This window comes from Microcaecilia unicolor, chromosome 12 (genome assembly GCF_901765095.1).
Source record: "Microcaecilia unicolor chromosome 12, aMicUni1.1, whole genome shotgun sequence".
Taxonomy (NCBI): Eukaryota; Metazoa; Chordata; class Amphibia; order Gymnophiona; family Siphonopidae; genus Microcaecilia; species Microcaecilia unicolor.
Genome location: NC_044042.1, coordinates 96,741,336 through 96,763,355, shown reverse-complemented (window position 1 = coordinate 96,763,355; position 22,020 = coordinate 96,741,336). Strand labels below are relative to the sequence as shown.

The following is a 22,020-nucleotide window of genomic DNA, read 5'->3' as shown; positions in this document are numbered from 1 at the left end:
ATTTGGAAGAAGTTGTCAATTTAGGGCACAAACCACCTCCCCTCCCCAGACTATTTGAAAAACCCAGCATTCAGAGGTTATAAGGGGCCATCTAGTTTGAAAAAATAAAATTCAGTCCCCCCCCCCCACTGGTAGGCTGTCTGGGACAGTCATTTTTATTGCAGCTATGCTCTCTTGAAGCCCGTCAAAAGCTCGTCCCTTGCATTGACTGGAGATCTGGCTGGGCCTTCTGGAGCTGCTGCAGCTGCCTATGTCTGCAGCAAGATCTCCAGGACTGCTGCGAAGAAAAAGCAGGAGAAGTATACCTACGCAGCTGAGAGCAGCAGGATCTCCTCTGGGCACCAACTGAAAACCTCTATACCGCAGAGAAGTGGCCGAGAGAGGGACTTCATGGTATCAACTCTTTTCTTGATGAGGTGAGCATCCTCCTACACTTTGTCCCCCAAACGTTTGTCATCTTAGCAAGGGATATCCACCAGATTTTCCTAAATTCCTGGTTCTAGGTCTGTAACATACAGCAAGATGAGTCTGCACATGCCAATACCTAAATTGGAAACCCTGGATGCCACATAAGTGATGCTTATTCTTTTGGGTTCCTGGTTTGTTTGTTTATTATTAATTTAATTTAAATCTTGTTTTCTTAGGTTTGTGTGATATCTTTCCTATTCTAATGGAATTCCTCTTCTGTTTCTTTTTTTATCTATATTTTAGCTTTTTGTAAACTGTCCTGACCTGCTCGTTATATAAGGCAGTATAACAAATCTTAGTAAACATAAACATCAAAAGCATCACAGCTTGTCCAGGATAATGCTTTTTACACTCCTTCTGTTTGGCTACTAATGCACATAGTTCTGCAGACTTGTCTAAGGGCAGAGAGTGGAGGAGTAGCCTAGTGGTTACTGCAGTGGACTTTGATCCTGGGGAACTGAGTTCGATTCCCACTGCAGCTCCTTGTGACTCTGGGCAAGTCACTTAATCCTCCATTGCCCCGGTACAAAATAAGTACCTGAATATATGTAAACCACTTTGAATGTAGTTGCAAAAACCTCAGAAAGGCGGTATATCAAGTCCAATTTCCCTTTCCTAAACTCTGCTATCCTGAGAACTATGTTCCATATATAAATGTTCATGTAGAGCTGACAGGACTGAATACAGGACACAAGCATAGAGCCCTGATAAACCATCCTTCCAAAAGACTCAAAAGTCCTAGCACCTTGCTCCAGCACTGCCAAGGTGTGGGTCCTAGTTCTCTTGAGAGTGGATTCAACCACCGTGGAATGGTGTGGCATCTATTGCTTTTCAAATCCGGGACCTTTTGGACTGTATACATTGAGTCCACTTTCTGAGGTACAGGCTACAAAGTGAGAGCTCAATTCCTCATCTGTGTTGAATGAAGGCTGATGGGTATGGGAACTGTCACAGTTTCCCTAGGAGGTCTTAGCCATTTTCATGAAAAAAAAACTGGCAAAGGAGAGCTCCTCTAGCCAGGACTTTCCTGAGGTGGGGAGGGGTCAGATGTCAGACCAAGGAAGCCCTCTTCTGAGACCTCTGGTTCAACCTCAGACTCCCTGGAGCAGTTTGAGTCAGGCTCAGCAAAATACTCCTCCGGAGTGGGCTAAGTCTGCATCAGTCAACTGGTCTTACATCCAGATTCAGAGCAAGAGAGATGAGGGACAGGTTCTTTTCCTGGACACCAGGTTGGGGTCTTCCTCCCCCAATAGGCTGGAAAGGAGCACCGCCTCTTCAGATGTCGCCATCGGCTGTCAAGGCACCAGCATCGGCGAACAGAAAACGGACAGCATATAGGCCTCAAGGATGGGCTGTAGCAGAGACATAGTCAGCATCGACGCCCTCGAAGATTGATCCACTCCTCCTGCAACAGGGCCTGGAGCTGCTCCTCAAAGGCATGCATCGGCAAAGGTGGGGCTGGGGTCTGTACAGGGACAGCCTGCGAAGGTGATAGAGATGACTTGGAAGGCTGGTCCTGGCATCTAGGAGACTGGCGCATCAACACCAACTCCACTGCTTCTTTGCCTTTGCTTGGTGCAGGGCATTGGACTCTCTCGGTGCCAATGAGGATGATGTTGAATCCTGATATGTGCTCTGTGCTGAATCCAATGCAGGTTGATCCGACGGGAACCTACCAGCACCCAATGTCAAGGCAAGGGAAGATCTCTTCGATGCCAGCGCACCCCCAGTTCTGATTCAGCTCTGCCAACCATGGACACCAATGCTTCCAATGCCGAAGTTGATGGACTGGACTTGGAAGCACCAAAAATTTTCTTGTGCTGGACCTCAAGACTTTTTTGTGTTCTTTTCAGCAATTTAGAACAGAGAAGACAATTAGAGGCCTTGTGGTCAGGTCCTAAGAATGGCAAGCACCAATTGTGAGAGTCAGTCACAGAGATGACCTCGCCACACTGAGAACACTTCTTAAAACTACTGGGAGTTCTAAGAGACGTTAGGGCAAAAATAGCCAAAGCAAAAATCAAATGGCTCAAAATTTTTTTTTTCGGTTGGAGGGGGGGGGGGGGGAGGAATATAAAAGATATCTGATTAGGCGCTCAGACTTATGAGGGCCGAAGGAGCCATGCAAAAATAAAGAAAACTTACACAAACTGACAAACTAAGAAAATAAAAAGGAGTACCACAAGGGAGGCACAAAAAAATCATGGAAACAGACATGCTCAGGAGAGCTTTGCCAAAATATGACTTCTCTGCGGAAAGCCAGACTGCTGGACTCGCGCACTCATGTTGGGCAGGAAGGCACCCTAGCATGTACAAAGTTGCCAAAGGCTTCAGAAATTACTGGAACACTAGGTAGCATCCATGCCGTGCTTCATCAGATGACATCACCCATAGGCGGCAAATTATGTCCTGCTTGTCCTCAAAGAACTGAATTACACCAACACATTTTCATAAAGGGATATCTCCAGAACTTAAAGTGGTTTATCACTCTTTAGTCTGCTGACACAGTTACAGGGATTATTTAGCAAAACAGAACAACAAATTTAGATTTCATAAGACTCTTACCAGTGTAAACGCAGAGCATGAAGGAATGCAGACAAGCCTTCCATGACTAGCAGGATTGCAATTGTAAGGGCTGCAAATATAGCAAACATGAAGAACAAGCCAAATCCTCCACCCAGACTTCTCACATGGAGACCAATGTGGATGACCATGGTCCATAGCACTTCTGAAAGCTCTGCCCAGAAAGATCAGAAAAGTTGTTAACAGCATTAATGGATTAGTTTTATTTTCAAAAGTGAATTGTCTCAAGGTCAAAGGCAAGTGATTCCTGTTCTCGATTAGCAAGGCTACTGCAATCAAAGCAACAGTAAAGATTAGGACGAGTGTGGGTTGGGAAGGGGACTAAGAGGATGCCTACATTTACAAAAAAAAAAAAAAAGCTCTTTTATGCCTATTTTATAAAAAAATAACATATGTACCTATATGTCTTTATAAGATAGACTGCCAGTCCCAGCCATGTACTAGTGCTCTCACATAAATGTATACCTCCTGAGGCTTTATTGTAAGCCACATTGAGCCTGCAAAAAGGTGGGATAATGTGGGATACAAATGTAATAATAATAATAATTTATGGGTATATGGATGTACTTTACAAAGTAAGTATACGTGTTGTCACAACTCCACCTCAGCTGCACCCAAACCCCACACTCGGGAATGTCGACACACAGATTGTACACAAACGGGCAAATCTTTTCTGGGGCATGCACATTCTGCAACAATCATTTCCTGTGTATAAAACATGATTTTAAACATGGAAAATTATCACTCTAGCTCATAGTGTGCTACTATACTCACAAAAATGCTTTTGAAAAATTTATCTTCCCTGAGGATCATCATTCTCCAAGCTATTTTTGTACTTAAAACCCGTAGCTTATCCATGGGAGCGGCCTGTTTTAAAATTGCCCAATTTTATGTGGGCAAAAGTATGCTGGTAATGCCATTCTGCACATATTTTTTGTGATGAATAAAGCTGTTCCTGGGAGCAGATTTTGGACAGACACATACTTCTATATTCTCAAAAGCATGTGCACACTTTCCTTGAAAATTCTGAGGGTACTACACAGCATGCAAAAATGCGTGTAGGTATGTTGATGGGATAATTTTCAAAGGGGGAAGTATGCACATACTTTCCCTTTGAGAACCGATGTCGCTCATGTAGCCTTATGGCTATTAGAAGGCTTAAAATACCGTCATTTATCAAGACATTCAATAATGTAAAACCAGGGGGAAAAAACAAAGCAAATAAATGGGGGAGGAAAACAAAAAGAAAAATAAAAAATAAAAGCCACAAAGAAAAAGAAGGGCTGTAATGTGGATGCCCCCCCCCCCCCTTCTCCCTCTTACGCTGCACTGAAAAATATCTGTCCCAAAAGCCTAGGAAGAGAAGTAATCCTTTAAGCCTGACTTAAACCTAGGCAAGAATGACTCAACTCAGACATATTTTGGAACTGTATTCCATACAAACATATCATATTGCACACGTTAATCAGCCCGTTACAAAATTACCTTCTTAATTCAGTGAAACCATCCATTGCAGATGAGCTTCACAACCAAAGGACAATGTAATTACTTAATACAGTGGCAGAAGGCAGCAAAAGCACTTCTGTCATAACATGTAGGTCACTATAAGAAAAAGGAAGGAACTTAAAACTATAAATCACTTTTTATTTATAAATAAATTCTCTCTGAACTGTAGCCATCTGTAACAGACTGATTGAAATGGGAACATTTCCAGTTAATGTAAATTGTAAACAAATGGTCAGAGGATTTGCAAACTCGAAAGCAATATTAACTTTCTTGAAAATATCAGTTACTTTTTTTTTGGGGGGGGGGGGTTCTGCTCTCTCTCTCTTTCTTTTCAGCTTTGCCAATTATCATTAAAATTACTGATAGTAATTTGTAAAAATGAGAGTATGAATTGAGCAGTCAGCAACTTTGTTACAGAGTACAAATGAGTGACTCTTGGAATATAAAGGCCAGATATACTTAAAGGAGCTACATAGTAACATAGTAAATGACGGCAAATAAAGACCTGCATGGTCCATCCAGTTTGCCCAACAGTCACGTTAATAGTTATTGAACCAACAGTCTAATAGTATGATTACAATACATGACTCGTTAAGCTCCACTAACGAATTTGGGTGTTTTTTTATATTTACATGACCTTTCCCTCTTCCATCATGTTTATTCTGGGGGTGACTTTCTGAAATCACGTTTCCTTTTGTCACCCCCACCCTCTTTAAACTAGAGGGTGGGGGTGACAAAAAAATGGGATTTCGGAAAGTCACCCCCAGAATTAATATGATGGCAGAGGGAAAGGTCATGTAAATATAAAAAAACACCCAAACTCACTAAGCACATGGAAAGCTATGTGCACAAATGCTCGTAGTCTAAGAAAAAAGGTTCAAGCCTTGCAAGCCCTGATGTTTGAAGAAAACTTAGATACTGTTGCTAATACGGAGACGTGGTTAAACAATTCTCATGAATGGGATGTGACCGTACCGGGCTATAATCTATTTAGGAAGGATAGAGAGAGCTGAATGGGTGGAGGAGTGGCTCTGTATGTGAGAGACAATATCAAAGCGGCTGAAATGCGGGGAACCTGGGGAAAAGAAGAAGTTTTATGGATCATCCTGGAAAGAGAAGATGGAACCTGTATCCACATGGGGTTATCTACGGACCTCCTGCGCAAACGGAGAAGTTAGACAAGGATCTGATAGAAGATTGGAATGAAAGGGGAGGTGCTATTGTTGGGAGATTTCAATTTGTCTGACATGGATTGGAACGTCCCATCTGCGAAATCGGAAAGAACCAGGGAGATTGTGGATACCTGTCAGTGCCTTGCTCAGACAAATGGTGACGGAACCCACGAAGGAAGGGTCGATGCTGGATCTAGTGCTTACTAATGGAGGTAGTGTTTCCGATATCCGGGTGGGTGCCCACCTATATAATAGTGATCATCACACCGTATGGTTTGATATAAGGGTGAAGGCGGAGTGCGGATGCACAAAACTCAAAGTACAGGATTTTGATAAAATGGGGGAATACCTGAAGAAGGAGCTGTTGGTGTGGGAAGGCGTAGGAGAAGTGGAAAAACAGTGGTTCAAGCTAAAAGCTGCTATAAATATGGCGACTGATCTTTCTGTGAGGAAAGTAAACAAAAACAAGAGAAGCAGGAAGCCTAAATGGTTCTCCAAACAAGTAGCTGAAAAAATAAGAGCAAAAGAGGCTCTGTTCAAGAAATACAAAAGAACGCAACGAGAGGATCACGGAAAAGATTATCGGATTAAACTCAAAGAAGCGAAGAGGGAAATTCGGCTAGCGAAAGCACAAGCGGAAGAAAAAATGGCTAAAGATGTAAAGAGAGGTGACAAGACCTTTTTCAGATATACCGGAGAAAGGAGAAGAGATAGGTATGGAATTGCGAGACTGAAAGATAATGAGAATGGCTATGTGGAGAGTGATGAAGATAAAGCGAACGTGCTAAACAATTATTTCTCTTCAGTGTTCACGGAGGAAAATCCTGGAAAAGGACCACCGTTGGCTGTTGAGGGAACATCTGGGAATGGAGTGAATACTGCGCCATTTACGGAAGAAACAGTTTATAAACAGCTGGATAATCTGAAGGTGGACAAAGCTATGGGGCTGGATGGGATACATACCAGGATACTGAAGGAGCTCAGAGAAGTCCTGGCAGGACCTCTTAAAGATTTATTTAATAGATCTTTAGAGATGGGAGAGGTTCCGCGAGATTGGAGATGAGCAGATGTGGTCCACAAAAGTGGAGACAGGGAAGAAGTGGGAAACTACAGACCAGTAAGTCTCACGTCAGTGGTAGGAAAAATAATGGAGTTGCTGCTGAAAGAAAGGATAGTTAGCTTTCTAGAAGCCGATGGGTTACAGGACCCGAGGCAACATGGCTTTACCAAAGGAAAATCCTGCCAAACGAATCTCATACTTTTTTGACTGGGTGACCAAAGAACTGGATGAGGGACATAGATGTAATCTACTTGGACTTCAGCAAAGTCTTTGATACTGTCCCCCACAGAAGATTCGTGAATGAGCTGAAAGGGTTGAACTTAGGACCGAAAGTGGTGAACTGGATAAGAAACTGGTTGACCGACAGGTGGCAGAGGATGGGGGTAAATGGAATCTGCTCGGAGGAAATTAAGGTGAGCAGTGGAGTTCCTCAGGGGTCGGTGCTGGGACCTATTCTGTTTAATATATTTGTGGGAGATATTGCTGAAGGGTTGGAAGGAAAGGTGTGCCTTTTTGCGGATGACACGAAAATAGCCAATAGAGTGGATACCCTGGAGGGAGTAGAAACGATGAGAAGGGATCTCCGAACGTTAGAAGAATGGTCAAGGGTCTGGTAGTTAAAATTTAATGTTACCAATTTGGGTGCCTATGTTTCTGCTATCTGGTATATAAAATTTCAATAAGATGTTCAAGTATTACCAGAATCAATTACAACTATCTTAACAAAATATGTACAGTGGGGGAAATAAGTATTTGATCCCTTGCTGATTTTGTAAGTTTGCCCACTGACAAAGACATGAGCAGCCCATAATTGAAGGGTAGGTTATTGGTAACAGTGAGAGATAGCACATCACAAATTAAATCCGGAAAATCACATTGTGGAAAGTATATGAATTTATTTGCATTCTGCAGAGGGAAATAAGTATTTAATCCCTCTGGCAAACAAGACCTAATACTTGGTGGCAAAACTCTTGTTGGCAAGCACAGCGGTCAGACGTCTTCTGTAGTTGATGATGAGGTTTGCACACATGTCAGGAGGAATTTTGGTCCACTCCTCTTTGCAGATCATCTCTAAATCATTAAGAGTTCTGGGCTGTCGCTTGGCAACTCGCAGCTTCAGCTCCCTCCATAAGTTTTCAATGGGATTAAGGTCTGGTGACTGGCTAGGCCACTCCATGACCCTAATGTGCTTCTTCCTGAGCCACTCCTTTGTTGCCTTGGCTGTATGTTTTGGGTCATTGTCGTGCTGGAAGACCCAGCCACGACCCATTTTTAAGGCCCTGGCGGAGGGAAGGAGGTTGTCACTCAGAATTGTACGGTACATGGCCCCATCCATTCTCCCATTGATGCGGTGAAGTAGTCCTGTGCCCTTAGCAGAGAAACACCCCCAAAACATAACATTTCCACCTCCATGCTTGACAGTGGGGACGGTGTTCTTTGGGTCATAGGCAGCATTTCTCTTCCTCCAAACACGGCGAGTTGAGTTCATGCCAAAGAGCTCAATTTTTGTCTCATCTGACCACAGCACCTTCTCCCAATCACTCTCGGCATCATCCAGGTGTTCACTGGCAAACTTCAGACGGGCCGTCACATGTGCCTTCCGGAGCAGGGGGACCTTGCGGGCACTGCAGGATTGCAATCCGTTATGTCGTAATGTGTTACCAATGGTTTTCGTGGTGACAGTGGTCCCAGCTGCCTTGAGATCATTGACAAGTTCCCCCCTTGTAGTTGTAGGCTGATTTCTAACCTTCCTCATGATCAAGGATACCCCACGAGGTGAGATTTTGCGTGGAGCCCCAGATCTTTGTCGATTGACAGTCATTTTGTACTTCTTCCATTTTCTTACTATGGCACCAACAGTTGTCTCCTTCTCGCCCAGCGTCTTACTGATGGTTTTGTAGCCCATTCCAGCCTTGTGCAGGTATATGATCTTGTCCCTGACATCCTTAGACAGCTCCTTGCTCTTGGCCATTTTGTAGAGGTTAGAGTCTGACTGATTCACTGAGTCTGTGGACAGGTGTCTTTCATACAGGTGACCATTGCCGACAGCTGTCTGTCATGCAGGTAACGAGTTGATTTGGAGCATCTACCTGGTCTGTAGGGGCCAGATCTCTTACTGGTTGGTGGGGGATCAAATACTTATTTCCCTCTGCAGAATGCAAATAAATTCATATACTTTCCACAATGTGATTTTCCGGATTTAATTTGTGATGTGCTATCTCTCACTGTTACCAATAACCTACCCTTCAATTATGGGCTGCTCATGTCTTTGTCAGTGGGCAAACTTACAAAATCAGCAAGGGATCAAATACTTATTTCCCCCACTGTATATCATATAATTTTTTAATTTTTAATTTGCAGTGCTCAGTATGTGTTGTTGTGCTAATCTCATTTGTCACGGTAACGAATCAGCACTTCAACTGAAAAACATCACAGCACTTGCCAACCTCCCTACTCCACCCTAATAAGCAGTTATAACTTATAACATAAAGGAACTGATTGTATAGTCCACTTATCTCAAATCCATGAGGCTTTAGGTGCAGTAGAGGTGACCGATAGAGCCCTCATAGTGTTGTGCTGCTGCTAACTGTGACACTCAATCATAGTGTCTGTGCTCAGTGACACAATGCGACAACATGCTTTTGATTGCGGGGCTAAGCTTGTGGAGTACCCACCTGTAGCAAGCCGATATTTAAATCTGAAGACAAAAGTTTGTAAGAGTATGGAACACTCACTCCCCTGAAGACACCAGTAACGGTGAAATGTGGTCTCACGTTGGGAAAGACGCTCGCTCTTCAGAATTGCTTTTCATGCCAAGAAGTGTAGAGTGATGCACTTGGGGTTGCGGAAACGCAAAAGAGAGATACCGGATAGGAGGGATTTGTAAGCTCGACTCAGGAGAGAGACCTTGGGGTGTTGGTGTCCGAGGATCTGAAGGTGAAGAAACAATGCGACAAGGCGACGGCCATCGCCAGAAGGATGCTAGGCTGTATAGAGAGGGGCATAACCAGCAGAAGAAAGGAGGTGTTGAGGCCCCACTTGGAATATTGTGTTCAGTTTTGGAGGCTGTATCTTGCTAAAGATGTAAAAAGACTGGAAGCAGTGCAAAGAAAAGCTACAAAAATGGTATGGGATTTGCATTGCTAACCGTACGAGGAGAGACTTGCTGACCTGAACATGTATACCTTGGAGGAAAGGAAAAACAGGGGTGACATGATACAGACGTTCAAATATTTGAAAGGTATTAATCCGCAAATGAATCTTTTCCAGAGACGGGAAGGCGATAGAACTAGAGGACATGAATTGAGGTTGAAGGGGGGTAGACTCAGGACTAATGTCAGGAAGTATTTTTTCATGGAGAGGGTGGTGGATATGTGGAATGCCCTCCCGCGGGAGGCGGTGGAGATGAAAACGATAATGGAATTCAAACATGCATGAGACTTTTGGGAGTGCACCTGGATTCACATCTCCAGCTGGTTGATCATGTACACTTGGTCTCCAAAAAAATGTTCCAGGCCATGTGGAGGCTTCGACGTATCAGATACCTCCTTCCCAGAGACTTGTTCCGTACCCTTGTCCACTGGCTTGTCCTATCCCACCTGGACTATTGTAGTGGTATCTATGTGGGTTGCCAGGCCTCCTTACTGAAAACTTTCCAAACGGCTCAGAACACCGCGGCGAGGCTCATCCTAAACGAGCGGCGTTTTGCACACGCTGACCCCCTACGCTTTAAACTTCATTGGCTACCTGTACAGGAGCGCATTGCTTTTAAGATCTGCTCCCTAACACATAAAGAGGGGCATAATCGACCAGAAACGCCTATCTCCATGGGCGTTAATCTCCGAGAACGGGTCCGTGAAGGGGCGGAGTGAACCGTATTTTTTAAAAAAATAGACGCCCATGCTTTATTCGCCAAGGTGTGAGCTGGGCGTTTTTGCTTTTCACCGATAATGGAAAATGAAATCGCCCAGCTCAAAAACGAATAAATGCAAGGCATTTGTTCGTGGGAGGGGCCAGGATTCATAGTGCACTGGTCCCCCTCACATGCCAGGACACCAACCGGGCACCCTAGGGGGCACTTTTACAAAAACAAAAAAAAAGGTAAAAGAGCTCCCAGGTGCATAGCACCCTTCCCTTGGGTGTTGAGCCCCCCAAATCCCCCTCAAAACCCACTGCCCACAAGTCTACACCAGTACTATAGCCCTAAGCGGTGAAGGGGGGCACCTACATGTGGGTACAGGGGGTTTGGGGGGGGGTTGGACGACTAGTAGCATTAAGCAGCACAATTGTAACAGGTAGGGGGGGGATGGGCCTGGGTCCACCTGCCTGACGTCCACTGCACCCCCTAACAACTGTTCCAGGGACCTGCATACTGCTGCTTGGGAGGAGGGTATGACATTTGAGGGTGAAAGTAAAAAGTTGTGAAACATCATTTGTTGTGGTGGGAGGGGGTTAGTGACCACTGGGGGAGTCAGGGGAGGTCATCCCCGACTCCCTCTGGGGGTCATCTGGTCATTTAGGGCACTTTTTGGGGCCTTATTCGTCAAAAAACAGGGTCCAGGAAAAGTGCCCTAAATTCTAGCTACAAACGCATCCATTATCGGCGAAGGGCGCCCATCTCTGTTTGGGTGATAACCACGCCCCAGTTCCGCCTTCACCACGCCTCCGACACTCCCCCGTCAACTTTGTCCGCATCCGCGACGGAGTGCAGTTGAAAGCGTCCAAAGTTCGGCTTTCGATTATGCCGCTTTATTTGTTTTTGTGAGAAGAACGCCCATCTCCCGATTTAGGTCGGAACTTGGGCGTTATTCTCGTTCGATTATAAGCAGGAAAATCATCTATGGGGTTGCCCCGGAATACATGTTCCCCTTGATTGACCTTCCGCCTAGAAATGCCAACCCTGCTGCTCGGTCCTATCTTCACCTCCATTTCCCGAATTGTAAGGGAGTCAAGTATAAGAAAATCTTCGCCTCGTCTTTCCGTTACTGGAGTCCCAAATACTGGAACACGTTACCTCGCCACCTTAAAACTCAAGTGGACCATGCCCTTTTTAAGAAGTTGTTAAAGACATTCCTCTTTGCTAAGACTTATCCCTCAATTTACCATGTTGATTAAAACATCCCTTGTCCCTCACCCTACTTAGTTCACTTTGTTAGTTTCTTCCCCCATGTTTACTTCTTTATGCTTGCCTAAGCTGTTAAGTTTGTACTCTTATGTAATTCTCTGTAAGCCACATTGCGCCTGCATGTGTGGGAAAATGTGGGATATAAGTAACAAATAAATAAATAAATAAATAAACACAAAGGAATCCTGTTTAGAAGGAATGGTTCCGTGGAATCTTAGCGGAGATTGGGTGGTGACGCCAGTAATTGAGAAACAAAACGGGAGCTGGGCAGACTTCTATGGTCTACGCCCTGATCGTGACTGGATAGGGATGGGCTGGAGTATAAATTTTAAGGGGCTTCGATGTTAGCTTCAGAACTTAGTACAAGAACAGTACTGGGCAAACTTCTATGGTCTTTGCCCTGAGAAAGGCAAGGACAAATCAAACTCGGGTATACATATAAAGTATCACATACCATGTAAAATGAGTTTATCTTGTTGGGCAGACTGGATGGACCATACAGGTCTTTATCTGCTGTCATTTATTATGTTACTATACAATGTCTTCCGCTCCCCCACCGAGATATACAGGACCTGCACTCATAACGTATGACTGTTAAAAAAAAATAAAGCCTGCCCTGCACTTAAAATTAACCCTTGTGGGACTTTTAATTGTCTCCACTTTCATACTTGCTTTTCTGCTCAAGTTACCCTTAACTAAGACTTAAATTCAACATACTGTTGTTTAAGTTTTGATTTCCTTACATGATAGAGGAATCAGTTACACGAACCAACAATTCCCTTCAGATTTTTGACTGATTACTCATAGCTTTAGGACTTGTCTTCCTGCTTATTTTCCTTTTTGGTATTTTACTATTTGCTGTTTAGAATATTCTTCCTTTCCTACAGATTACAGCTGTATGAACAGAGCCTACACGAGACCCGTTTTGGCATGGGATCCAGGCACGGATGATAACCTGGCCTGGGATGCTCTTACCAGGTTTTGCAAATTGTGTGCACCCTTAATAGATTCCTGGACGACAGGGCCAGGAACAACAATCATATTAGAAGAAGAACTGTGGATTTGCTAGAATAAGAGTAGAGCAAGGGAGTATCCCACTACCCGGACCTAATACAGGGGAGCAGGTGACGTTTTGGCTCATTACTTATGCGGTATTGGAAAGAGATTGGCAACCTTGGTACTTTTTCAGACAGGTTGGGGACAGGATTCCCGAGCTGTTTGGGTTTGTTAATCTTGTAGGACCATCTTCCTCTACCATAGGAGCCATAACCATCCCTTTCCCGTAAACATTAATTGAGCTATCTATTGGACAATTGCTAACGCAAACTTTTGAACTACCATACTAACAAATATGTATATTACACATTTCTTAGCCCTTGGCCTTATCGCCATAATTGACTTCACTCACACACGAGATTTTGAGATCACCGACCACAATATTTTGGTGGTCTATCATCAACAAAAAAGTCGACTGGATTAATTACATTTATTACAACCAACAGCGGTTCATAAATTACACTAGAGATGCTGTTGTAGGTATTGCTGATCAATTAGATGGCACAAGCCTGATAGCTTGGGAAAACCGCATGGCTTTTGACTGGATTCTTGCAAAAGAAGGCGGAGTCTATGTGATGCTAGGAACCTAATGCTGTACATTCATCCCTAACAACACCGCCCCAGACGGCACAATTACTAAAGCTTTAAAGGGCCTTTCCACTTTAGCTGATGAACTTGTGGAGAATTCTGGAGTTGATACTTCCTGGACTGGATGGTTGGATAGTGCCTTTGGAAAATGGAAAAAATTTTTTGTCTCTACAGCAACTACTATTATTATAGTAATTGCTGTATTTGTATTTGTGGGATGTTGTATAATCCCTTGTGTTAGAGGTCTGGTGCAATGTTTGATTGAAACTGCTTTAACTGAAACAGATCCCACAGTGGCTGCCTATGCACTGTATGAACCATTACAAGCTGAAGTACATAACGCTTATGATACCATGTCTGCACGCATGCAAGTTATCCCTGTAGATGGTACCATATATGTTAACATGCGCCTCTCTCCCTCTGTCTCCTATATTGCAGATATAGAAGATTTTTTTTTTTTTAGAGTATGTTTTATTTTATACCCTGCAACCATTTTTCATTCTTCCCTGGAATCACTCAGTTATCAACCATAATAGTAGCCTGCCACTTTGATACCATGCCATCCTGTTGCCCTCCTTTTTGGACCATACCTTTGGTATACCCTTGCTCACATGGGTTCCCTCCCCCATAAGTGTCTCTCTTATGTTATAGCCACCTCTTAGTACTCATGCGATTGTATGGCCATGACGGGTATGTAAGGCCCGGAACTCCCAACCTGCTTAGGGATTCTAGGATGCCTGCAACCTAAGACAGCCTACAATCAGAGCACTAACCATGTCCTTTTTGAGCTTATGGTAATAAAGAACTAGCTCAAGATTTGATTTTGAGGTGAAAGCAAACACCTAGGTACAGGACTAGGTTACTTGCAAGGAGAACTAGCAATTCCCATATTTTGTGACGGTCTTACCCTCGAAGACCTTCAAAGGGGCAGATGTCTATTATCATTACAGCCATGAGCTTTGGTTCAAGGCCTGACTTTGGTTCAGGATCTAAAAATGACAGAGAAGCTTACAGGCCTGTACCTCTAATCTGAACTTTAGAGTTACAGTAGAACTCATGAGCTGTTGTGACACCGTCATGCAGCAAAATGAGGAAGGGGCTAGGGTGCAAAAACCTCAATAACAGGATGGTGCGGCCTACCAACAGGGCAGAGTCAGTTACACTCAAGAAGATATGGTCAGAATGCAGAACTGAGTGGTCTCACAGGGAGAAGGCCAAGCTTTCTAACTAATGCTAAAAACATCCAAGCACGTACAGTAGAATTCTAAGAAATATTAACCATTACCATAGATCCAATAAGGTGTAATTACTGTCATATTACCTGTATCCTGAATGGACATATAAAAATAAGTGTACTTCCTACTTCAATGGAGACAGTCACAGCCAGTACCTTTGTGCAAGCAGGGCTGCTCTCCCATGAGAAAATAATCAATTGTATCTGCATTGACAAGTAATAATAAAATAATTGTTTTTCTTATAAGGAATAAATCCTATTGCTTTCTCATATGTAGCCATGGGTCTTTTATCTCTGCAAATTGGCTTTGGCTGTACTCTCATGAGAAATTACTATTTGTTATCTATGCTTGGTAAGTAACAAACAATTGCATTTCTCATACCTACGTAGCCTTGGTTTATTTATTCCACCTATTAGGGGGTGGCTGGTCCATACTACTCTAGTAAGGGATACATAAACCTAAATAATTCACTTGGCATACACGGGACACAGACTGTAGAAGTCTGTCTAGCATTGGCTTTCCCCACTGCTGGAGCTGCTAATCTGTTTTCATGCACCTGGATCCATTTGAAAACTGTCCTCCCTGTGGGTAATTTTATAATAGGGGGATGGGTTTTGATAAACTGTCTTTCTGTGGTTACAATCAAAGCAGTTTACACATTATACACAGGTACTTACTTTGTACCTGGGGAAATGGAGGTTCTCGGGCTGCTGCACTAACCATTAGGCTACTCATCCATTTTCTGTGTGTAAAGCATCCACCCCTAGGAACATTTTCTCAACTAGACATTCCTGGAGGCATACTCTGGGCAGAGATAGGATGGAGTTGCAATGTATGTATTTTATAAACTTGCACATTTACACCTCTGAAGTGTAAATTTGTGCAACAGCTAATGTTCACCTCTGGGGGGGGGTCACTGTAAATGCCTGTGTTTACACCTGGGGGGATTTTGTGCAACGCAGAATTTGCGCAGAATTCCCCACACCTCTGCACAACACATAGAATTCTGTGACCTGTACAGGTCTTCGTACTGCTCCATGGTTCAAACAGCTGGACCTTAGCTGGCATAAGAGGAAGTAGCCCAACGTATAGACCTTCACTTCTTCTTTCTCTTGCTGAACAATCTGTGCAGGGGAGGGGGAGAGAGCATGAGCAGAGCAGCTGCTGCTTGTGCCTGCACCAAATCCTGCAAAGCAAGGGCAGAATTCTGTGAATTATGCAGATGGGGAAATCTGTGCAAATTGTGCATTCCACAGTTGTGCAGAATTCCAAGAGTAAAATGTATGCCGTGATATGCAGCAGACAATAAGAGAGACACAGTGAACCAGGAGAAGGGTGGAACAAGTGGACTCTGAAGTCCTCCTCCACCTTGCTTCCTCCTCAGTGAGCAAGTCGATCCAGTCCTGGTTAGCCCCACATCATCCATTTCACGAGCACCCTGCAATTTATAAATTAAAAAATGCTTACGTGCATGAGCTAAGCTTAGAGCCCACAGTCGTAGGTAGGAAGCAGTATTAGAAATGCAGCCCAGGCAGTATTCTATGGTATGTATGGCCTGATGAACAACAGTGTCTCCAAAATCAAACTGCAAGAAAATAAATATTAAGAGGAAAATTAAACTCGATGTGAAATGGAATTCTGATCAGTTACAAATCTGATGTCCAGCTGAAACATACTGTGGGGAGACATTTGCTTTTCCTAGTCTTTCAGTTTCGGAGAAAAGGAAAGGATGAAATCAAAGTAACATAGTATATGATAAAAAGAAAAAGATTTTCTGGCCCATCTGGTCTGCCTGTCTACACTGATAAGAACACATTTCAGCTGTCTGCTACAGAGTGACCACTCGCAAGTTTCTTCCTGATCCAGGATAGGTGTGGGTCTTCCTCCTTTCTATTTCACCATCTTGGTTAGAAGAGCATACAAGATCCTCATTTAGTTTCCTTCAGCTCCCACCTTTCCTGTTAACTAAGCACAAGACCCTGTAATACAAATAACCAATACCACCAGTATGGCTATTATACAAGCATCTGGCTTTTTATGTCCCTTTGTAGTTTGCTCTACAGAGCTGGCGATTTGAGCAGCTGCATTTCCATTAAGACTTTTAAAGGGCAACTTTGTAACTTGGCATGTGTAAGGGATACAATAATAAAAGTAACGTGTGTAAGTGCTAAGCACTATTCTATAACATACATGCCAAAGTCACTTAGCATTTAACAGCATGAGAGCCTACATGGGGGCAAAGCTTGAGATTATAAAAATACTATCAGTTCTGTGTGTTACATGGTGCACTAAGGTGCGTCAACTTAAGCCAGATGTTGACCTGTCTTAAGTGTGCCAACATGACTTTGGGCTAGTATTCAATAACGGCTTAGCTACGCCCTGAAGCCAATACAGAACTGGCACTAAGTGGACCCATTATGACATCTACATCTTGGTGTCAAGTTATAGAATTGCCCTGTTAATTAGAAAACTTGCAGCCTGCCAGACCAACCCCATTGTTAGTTTGGTTTTGCTGTCACAGTATGATCTAAATAGCTACCATTTTTAGTGAGCCTCCCAGATCAGTCATGCAGCATGCCAGACAGACCCAGCTACAAGAGAAATTCCATTTAAATTAGGATTTGTGCTAATTATGGAACATGCCACCTAGCAGACTGATCCACAGTCACTGTTTGATTCTGCCATTCCAGTCCTGTAAGACAATTTGTCTATGTGGCTACCTGTGTAACTGCTATGACCTCTAAGTTCTAGCATAACTTCTAGTCATACAGAGCAGAGGCGTTCTCTGTTAATAGGTGAATGCAACCATGCTTCATGGTGATGACATTTGAGGCATATTTTCAAAGCACTTAGCCTTTGAAGCTCCATAGAAACCTATGGAACTTTGGAAGGCTAAGTGCTTTGAAAATATGCCTCAATATTGTCTGTGTCACTGCTCTAGAGCTCCCTTCCTGTTTTGGCCTCGCTGAGTCTATGTGGGGATTTCTGTGCTACCAACAGTCCCTCCTGTTGACCAGTCTAGATTATCTAGCTAGCAACATTGCACATGGATTACTGTGGGTTTGTTTGTACATAGTGAAGTTACAAAATAAAACTAATAACAGATGAATGTATTGTTGTCTTTTTTCTCTCTCTTCCCACTGGTGAGAGGAGACTTTGGAGGATCTGAGAGACATCTTGGTACAAGGGTTACTCGTAGGGTTCTGGAGACCACTTTCTGTGGTGGGAGAGTGGCAGTGACTGAAGTGGGTGTGATTGTCAGTGGGCAGTGTGAGGTTACACTGGATGTGAACTTGTTAAAGGGAAGAACAAAAAAGGAGGTAAAAACCCTCACGAAACCGTGGGATATGAAACAAAAAGTGAGGAGAGTGGATGAGGATACCAACAATTATGTATTTATTCACTTGTAAAATAAAAGATTAAAAAATTAAAAAATGACAATGTACATAAAAATGACCCGACACGGCCGTGTTTCGGCCCAATGGCCTGCCTCAGGGGTCTTTGTAACCTCAGAAGATGTAACATAGAATATGTACTCCAGGGGAAGTAACGAAACACAATCCTCTCAGGTCTCCTCTCTTCAAAAAGATATATATAAAATATATGTTGAAAAACAGAACGGACTTGCAATACTCCTCTCCGAAGAGATGTCTACAATTGTAAAATATAATTGTTGGTATCCTCATCCACTCTCCTCACTTTTTGTTTCATAACTTGTTAAAGGGGTCAGATCCAGAGGATTCTAAGAGGGCAGCACTGTCCTGCACAAATAGCCTCAGTAGCTGAATGCCAGTGTTCTGATAGCTAGTGAAGAAAGGTTGGGGAAGGGGGAGCCATAGAAGGCTCTGGAAACAGAAGAGACTTGATCCTGGTGGAACTCTGTTCTCTTTGTTGTTTTGCAGGTACTCTCCCCTCCTTACTGGGGATTTGTGTAGTTTTCCTCCCTCCGCCTCCTCCGAATGTAGGAGGATTTCTAATCAGGATCTTTCTTTCTAGTATTGTGTCCTGTCTACCGTGTCTCCCTGCAGTCTGCCTGAGACGGACAGCCTTGTGGAAGAAAGATTTCTGCTTAACTTTACTGCATTCTACAGAGGAGGATTTCTTTTTTTAGGCTCACAGCTGGGCAGGCACTGAATTAAGACCCCACAAATAGGGGTGGGAGGGAGCACAGAAGTGGTCCTGGTGCTGTGCAGCCTGTGCTCTTTGGGTTCCTGCCGCTGGTGGTAAGTGAACTGCTTCTTGGTGTATGGCTAAAGTCATTGATATTTCCACAATGCTGCTGTAGTGGGCCTAGGGGATTTCAGGAAGGAAAAAAAAAGACATCCACTGGTATCATGGCAATAAGGAGAGAGATGGATTGCTGTAGTGACAGAGTACAATTTAGTTTCATATTTCCTTTTCTCTGGCTGTTTTGGAAATTGTTTAGACTTCTAATCTTTTACATTGTCCTTTTTGCTTGCTTGCTTGCTTTTTTCTTTTCTTTCTTTAAAGAAAAGGCTTTCTGTGGGAGAGGAGGAGAACTGTATCTGCAGTGGGCTGCAGTCAAAGGAAGGGACTACTGGTAGTGTGGGATGCCTGGTGCAGGCTAAGAGATGCCTAGAAAGATGGCTTTAACGCGCTGCTTCAATCAGTGACACCGCCAAGAAATGTCTGCATTCCCCTGCTGGTCTGCAAAGAAATGCTGAGAGCCCACCAAACCACCACTGAACCAGTTGTGTACAGTGCATCTCCAGTTTGTGCTTGCTGCTTTCTTCACTTGTAGCAACTAAGGATCCTTTGCGCTTATTCCATTCCCTCTTAGAAAGTAATTTTATAACAAGTCACCTAGGTGATGAGGCCAGGTAGGTGCCTATTTTGGACACATGGATATGTATTTTCAAAGCACTTAGACTTACCAAGTTCCATAGGTTACTATGGAACTTGGTAAGTCTAAGTGCTTTGAAAATGAGCCCTTTGTGCACCTAAGTATCTTTACAAAACAGTACACAAAAGCAGCCAAAATGCAGCCATGTACATTTATACCTGCTCAGGAGCTGGTGTAAATGTATGTAGGTGAACAATTCTTATTTTATAAACTACATGTACTTCAGGACTTTGCCTACACCCCTACACTCAGATCACTAAAAGCATATGCCTTCTTATTAGAGCACACTTGTATGCCTGTATCTTTGTGGTAATTAAGAGGCAAATTCCCAAACCTAATGTTAATGAGTTCATACCAGAATCTACCTTTATACATAGCCACAGGGTGAGTGAAATTTGCACTAAAAGACATTTATTCATAATGCATATGACAGTCAGTGAATCAAAATAAAGACAGTTTTTTGTACTAAACAGGTTTAGGAACTCCAATTGAATAAGAGGGATTTTATGCATGTAAAACAGCATTTACGCACAAAAAGTCTATTACTGTTTTAGCTGCCACCATCTAGCTCATGACAATGTTTAAGCTTTCCCATGAAAAAGCGCTTCCCGATGTTTTCTCTTCACCCCCTCAAATCTTCAAACTATGATCCCTTATTCTAAAACATTCTTCTCACTGAAAAAAGTTTGCTTCTATCCTATCACCTCTTATCTTCTCTCTCCTCTTCCAGTAGCCTATGAAATCTGGATACTTAAGGAGTCAAACTGCAAACAGGTGGCATTCAGCCTAGTGTAAGATAAACCATTAGATTAGTTTTTATCAGTGCACTTGGAGAAAATTGGTAGAAATTCAAAAAAATCCCAAGTTGCTCTGCAGTGCCATGAAATCCCATTTATAATTCTTCAGAAAAGTTCAATGAGTCTTTAAAATTGTCAAATTGCTTGAGAAATTTGCTATTCTCTATGGGAGGCCCAACTTCCAATCCTACCATTGTCATGTCCCCTACCTTAACACAAGCAGCGTCCTCGGGCTGCGCGGAGTTACGTTGACACGCACACTTGACTGGCACAGCCCTGAGCCATGTGTGTGTAGCTCTTCTCTGGGTTTGTTCAGAGAGACAGTAGTTGCTGGCTCCTTGATTGCTTTGCTTCCACGCACCTGTATCTGCTCTCCCTCTGCCTGGCTTCCCTCCTATTGGTCCTCCGGTTCCTCCTCCCCCTGCTCTTGTCCTATGACTGTGCTCCTTCTCCCTGCTGGTTCCTGCTGATGTCAGATGCCAGCACTTTATCAGCTGAGCTCTTCCTGGACTCCATGCTTCGGCTTCTACTTTGGTAGTTGTTACTTGCTCAGTAGTTTGCTTCTTCTCTACTTTGTCCTTCATTGCTGACTCTGCCTATACCTGGATTACTCTCTCGCCTGCTGCCTGCCTACTGACTTTACCTGTGCTTGGATTACTCTCTTGCCTACTGCCTGCTTACTGACTTGCCTGTACCAGGATTACTCTCTTGACCTGCTGCCTGCCTACTGACTTTGCCTGTACCTGGATTATTATCTTGACCTGTTGTTTGCCTATTGACTTTGCCTGTACCTGGATTATTATCTTGACCTGTTGTTTGCCTATTGACTTTGCCTGTACCTAGATTATTATCTTGACCTGTTGTTTGCCTATTGACTTTGCCTGTACCTGGATTATTATCTTGACCTGTTGTTTGCCTATTGACTTTGCCTGTACCTGGATCACTCTCTTGCCTGTTGCCTGCCTGGCTGATACGTTTTCCACCCCGCTTCCAGCTCCATCTCATAAGTCCTGTAGGCCGCCCGCACCTAGGGGCTCAACCTCTGGGGAACGGCGGTCAGCACAGGTGAAACCCGTGAAGCCATGAGTTCGCCGGACAAACCCGACCTGTCTTGAGTTGGCCCAGGTTCTTCAGCAGCAACAGGCCCAGCTAAACCATCTGTCCGGAGTTCTACAGGATGTGTGTTCCCAGATGTCAACCCTTCAATACCAACGCGTCCGGATCCATGTTACCTACTTCCAGAGTTGCAGCTTCCTGAGCCTCCCCGGTTCAACGGCACCCCTTCTGCTTGCCGAGGATTCCTCAACCAATATCTTATGCTGTTTGAAATGCAACAGGCAGCCTTTTCTACGGATAGACTCAAGATAACCTATATCATCTCTCTACTCTCCGGATCCACCTTGGCTTGGGCCTCTGCTCTCTGGGAGCAACAGGATCCTATACTCACTGATCTTGGAGAATTTCTTTGCTGCTTCCGGTTAGTTATCGATGTGCCAGGACAGCCCTCCTCTGCAGCTGCAGAACTTCTACGAATTCAACAAGGCAATTGTTCTGTTGGTGCCTATG

General features: G+C 43.7%; 1 protein-coding gene across 1 annotated transcript in view; it reads right to left on the bottom strand.

The window, feature by feature from the left end:
• Positions 1-22,020, bottom strand: part of ATP6V0A1 (ATPase H+ transporting V0 subunit a1) — a 251,391-nt gene that overhangs the window by 53,339 nt on the left and 176,032 nt on the right. Inside the window, 2 exon segments of the mRNA XM_030220840.1 lie at positions 3,034-3,205; positions 16,261-16,378. Of these exon segments, the coding sequence (XP_030076700.1) occupies positions 3,034-3,205; positions 16,261-16,378 (290 nt within the window).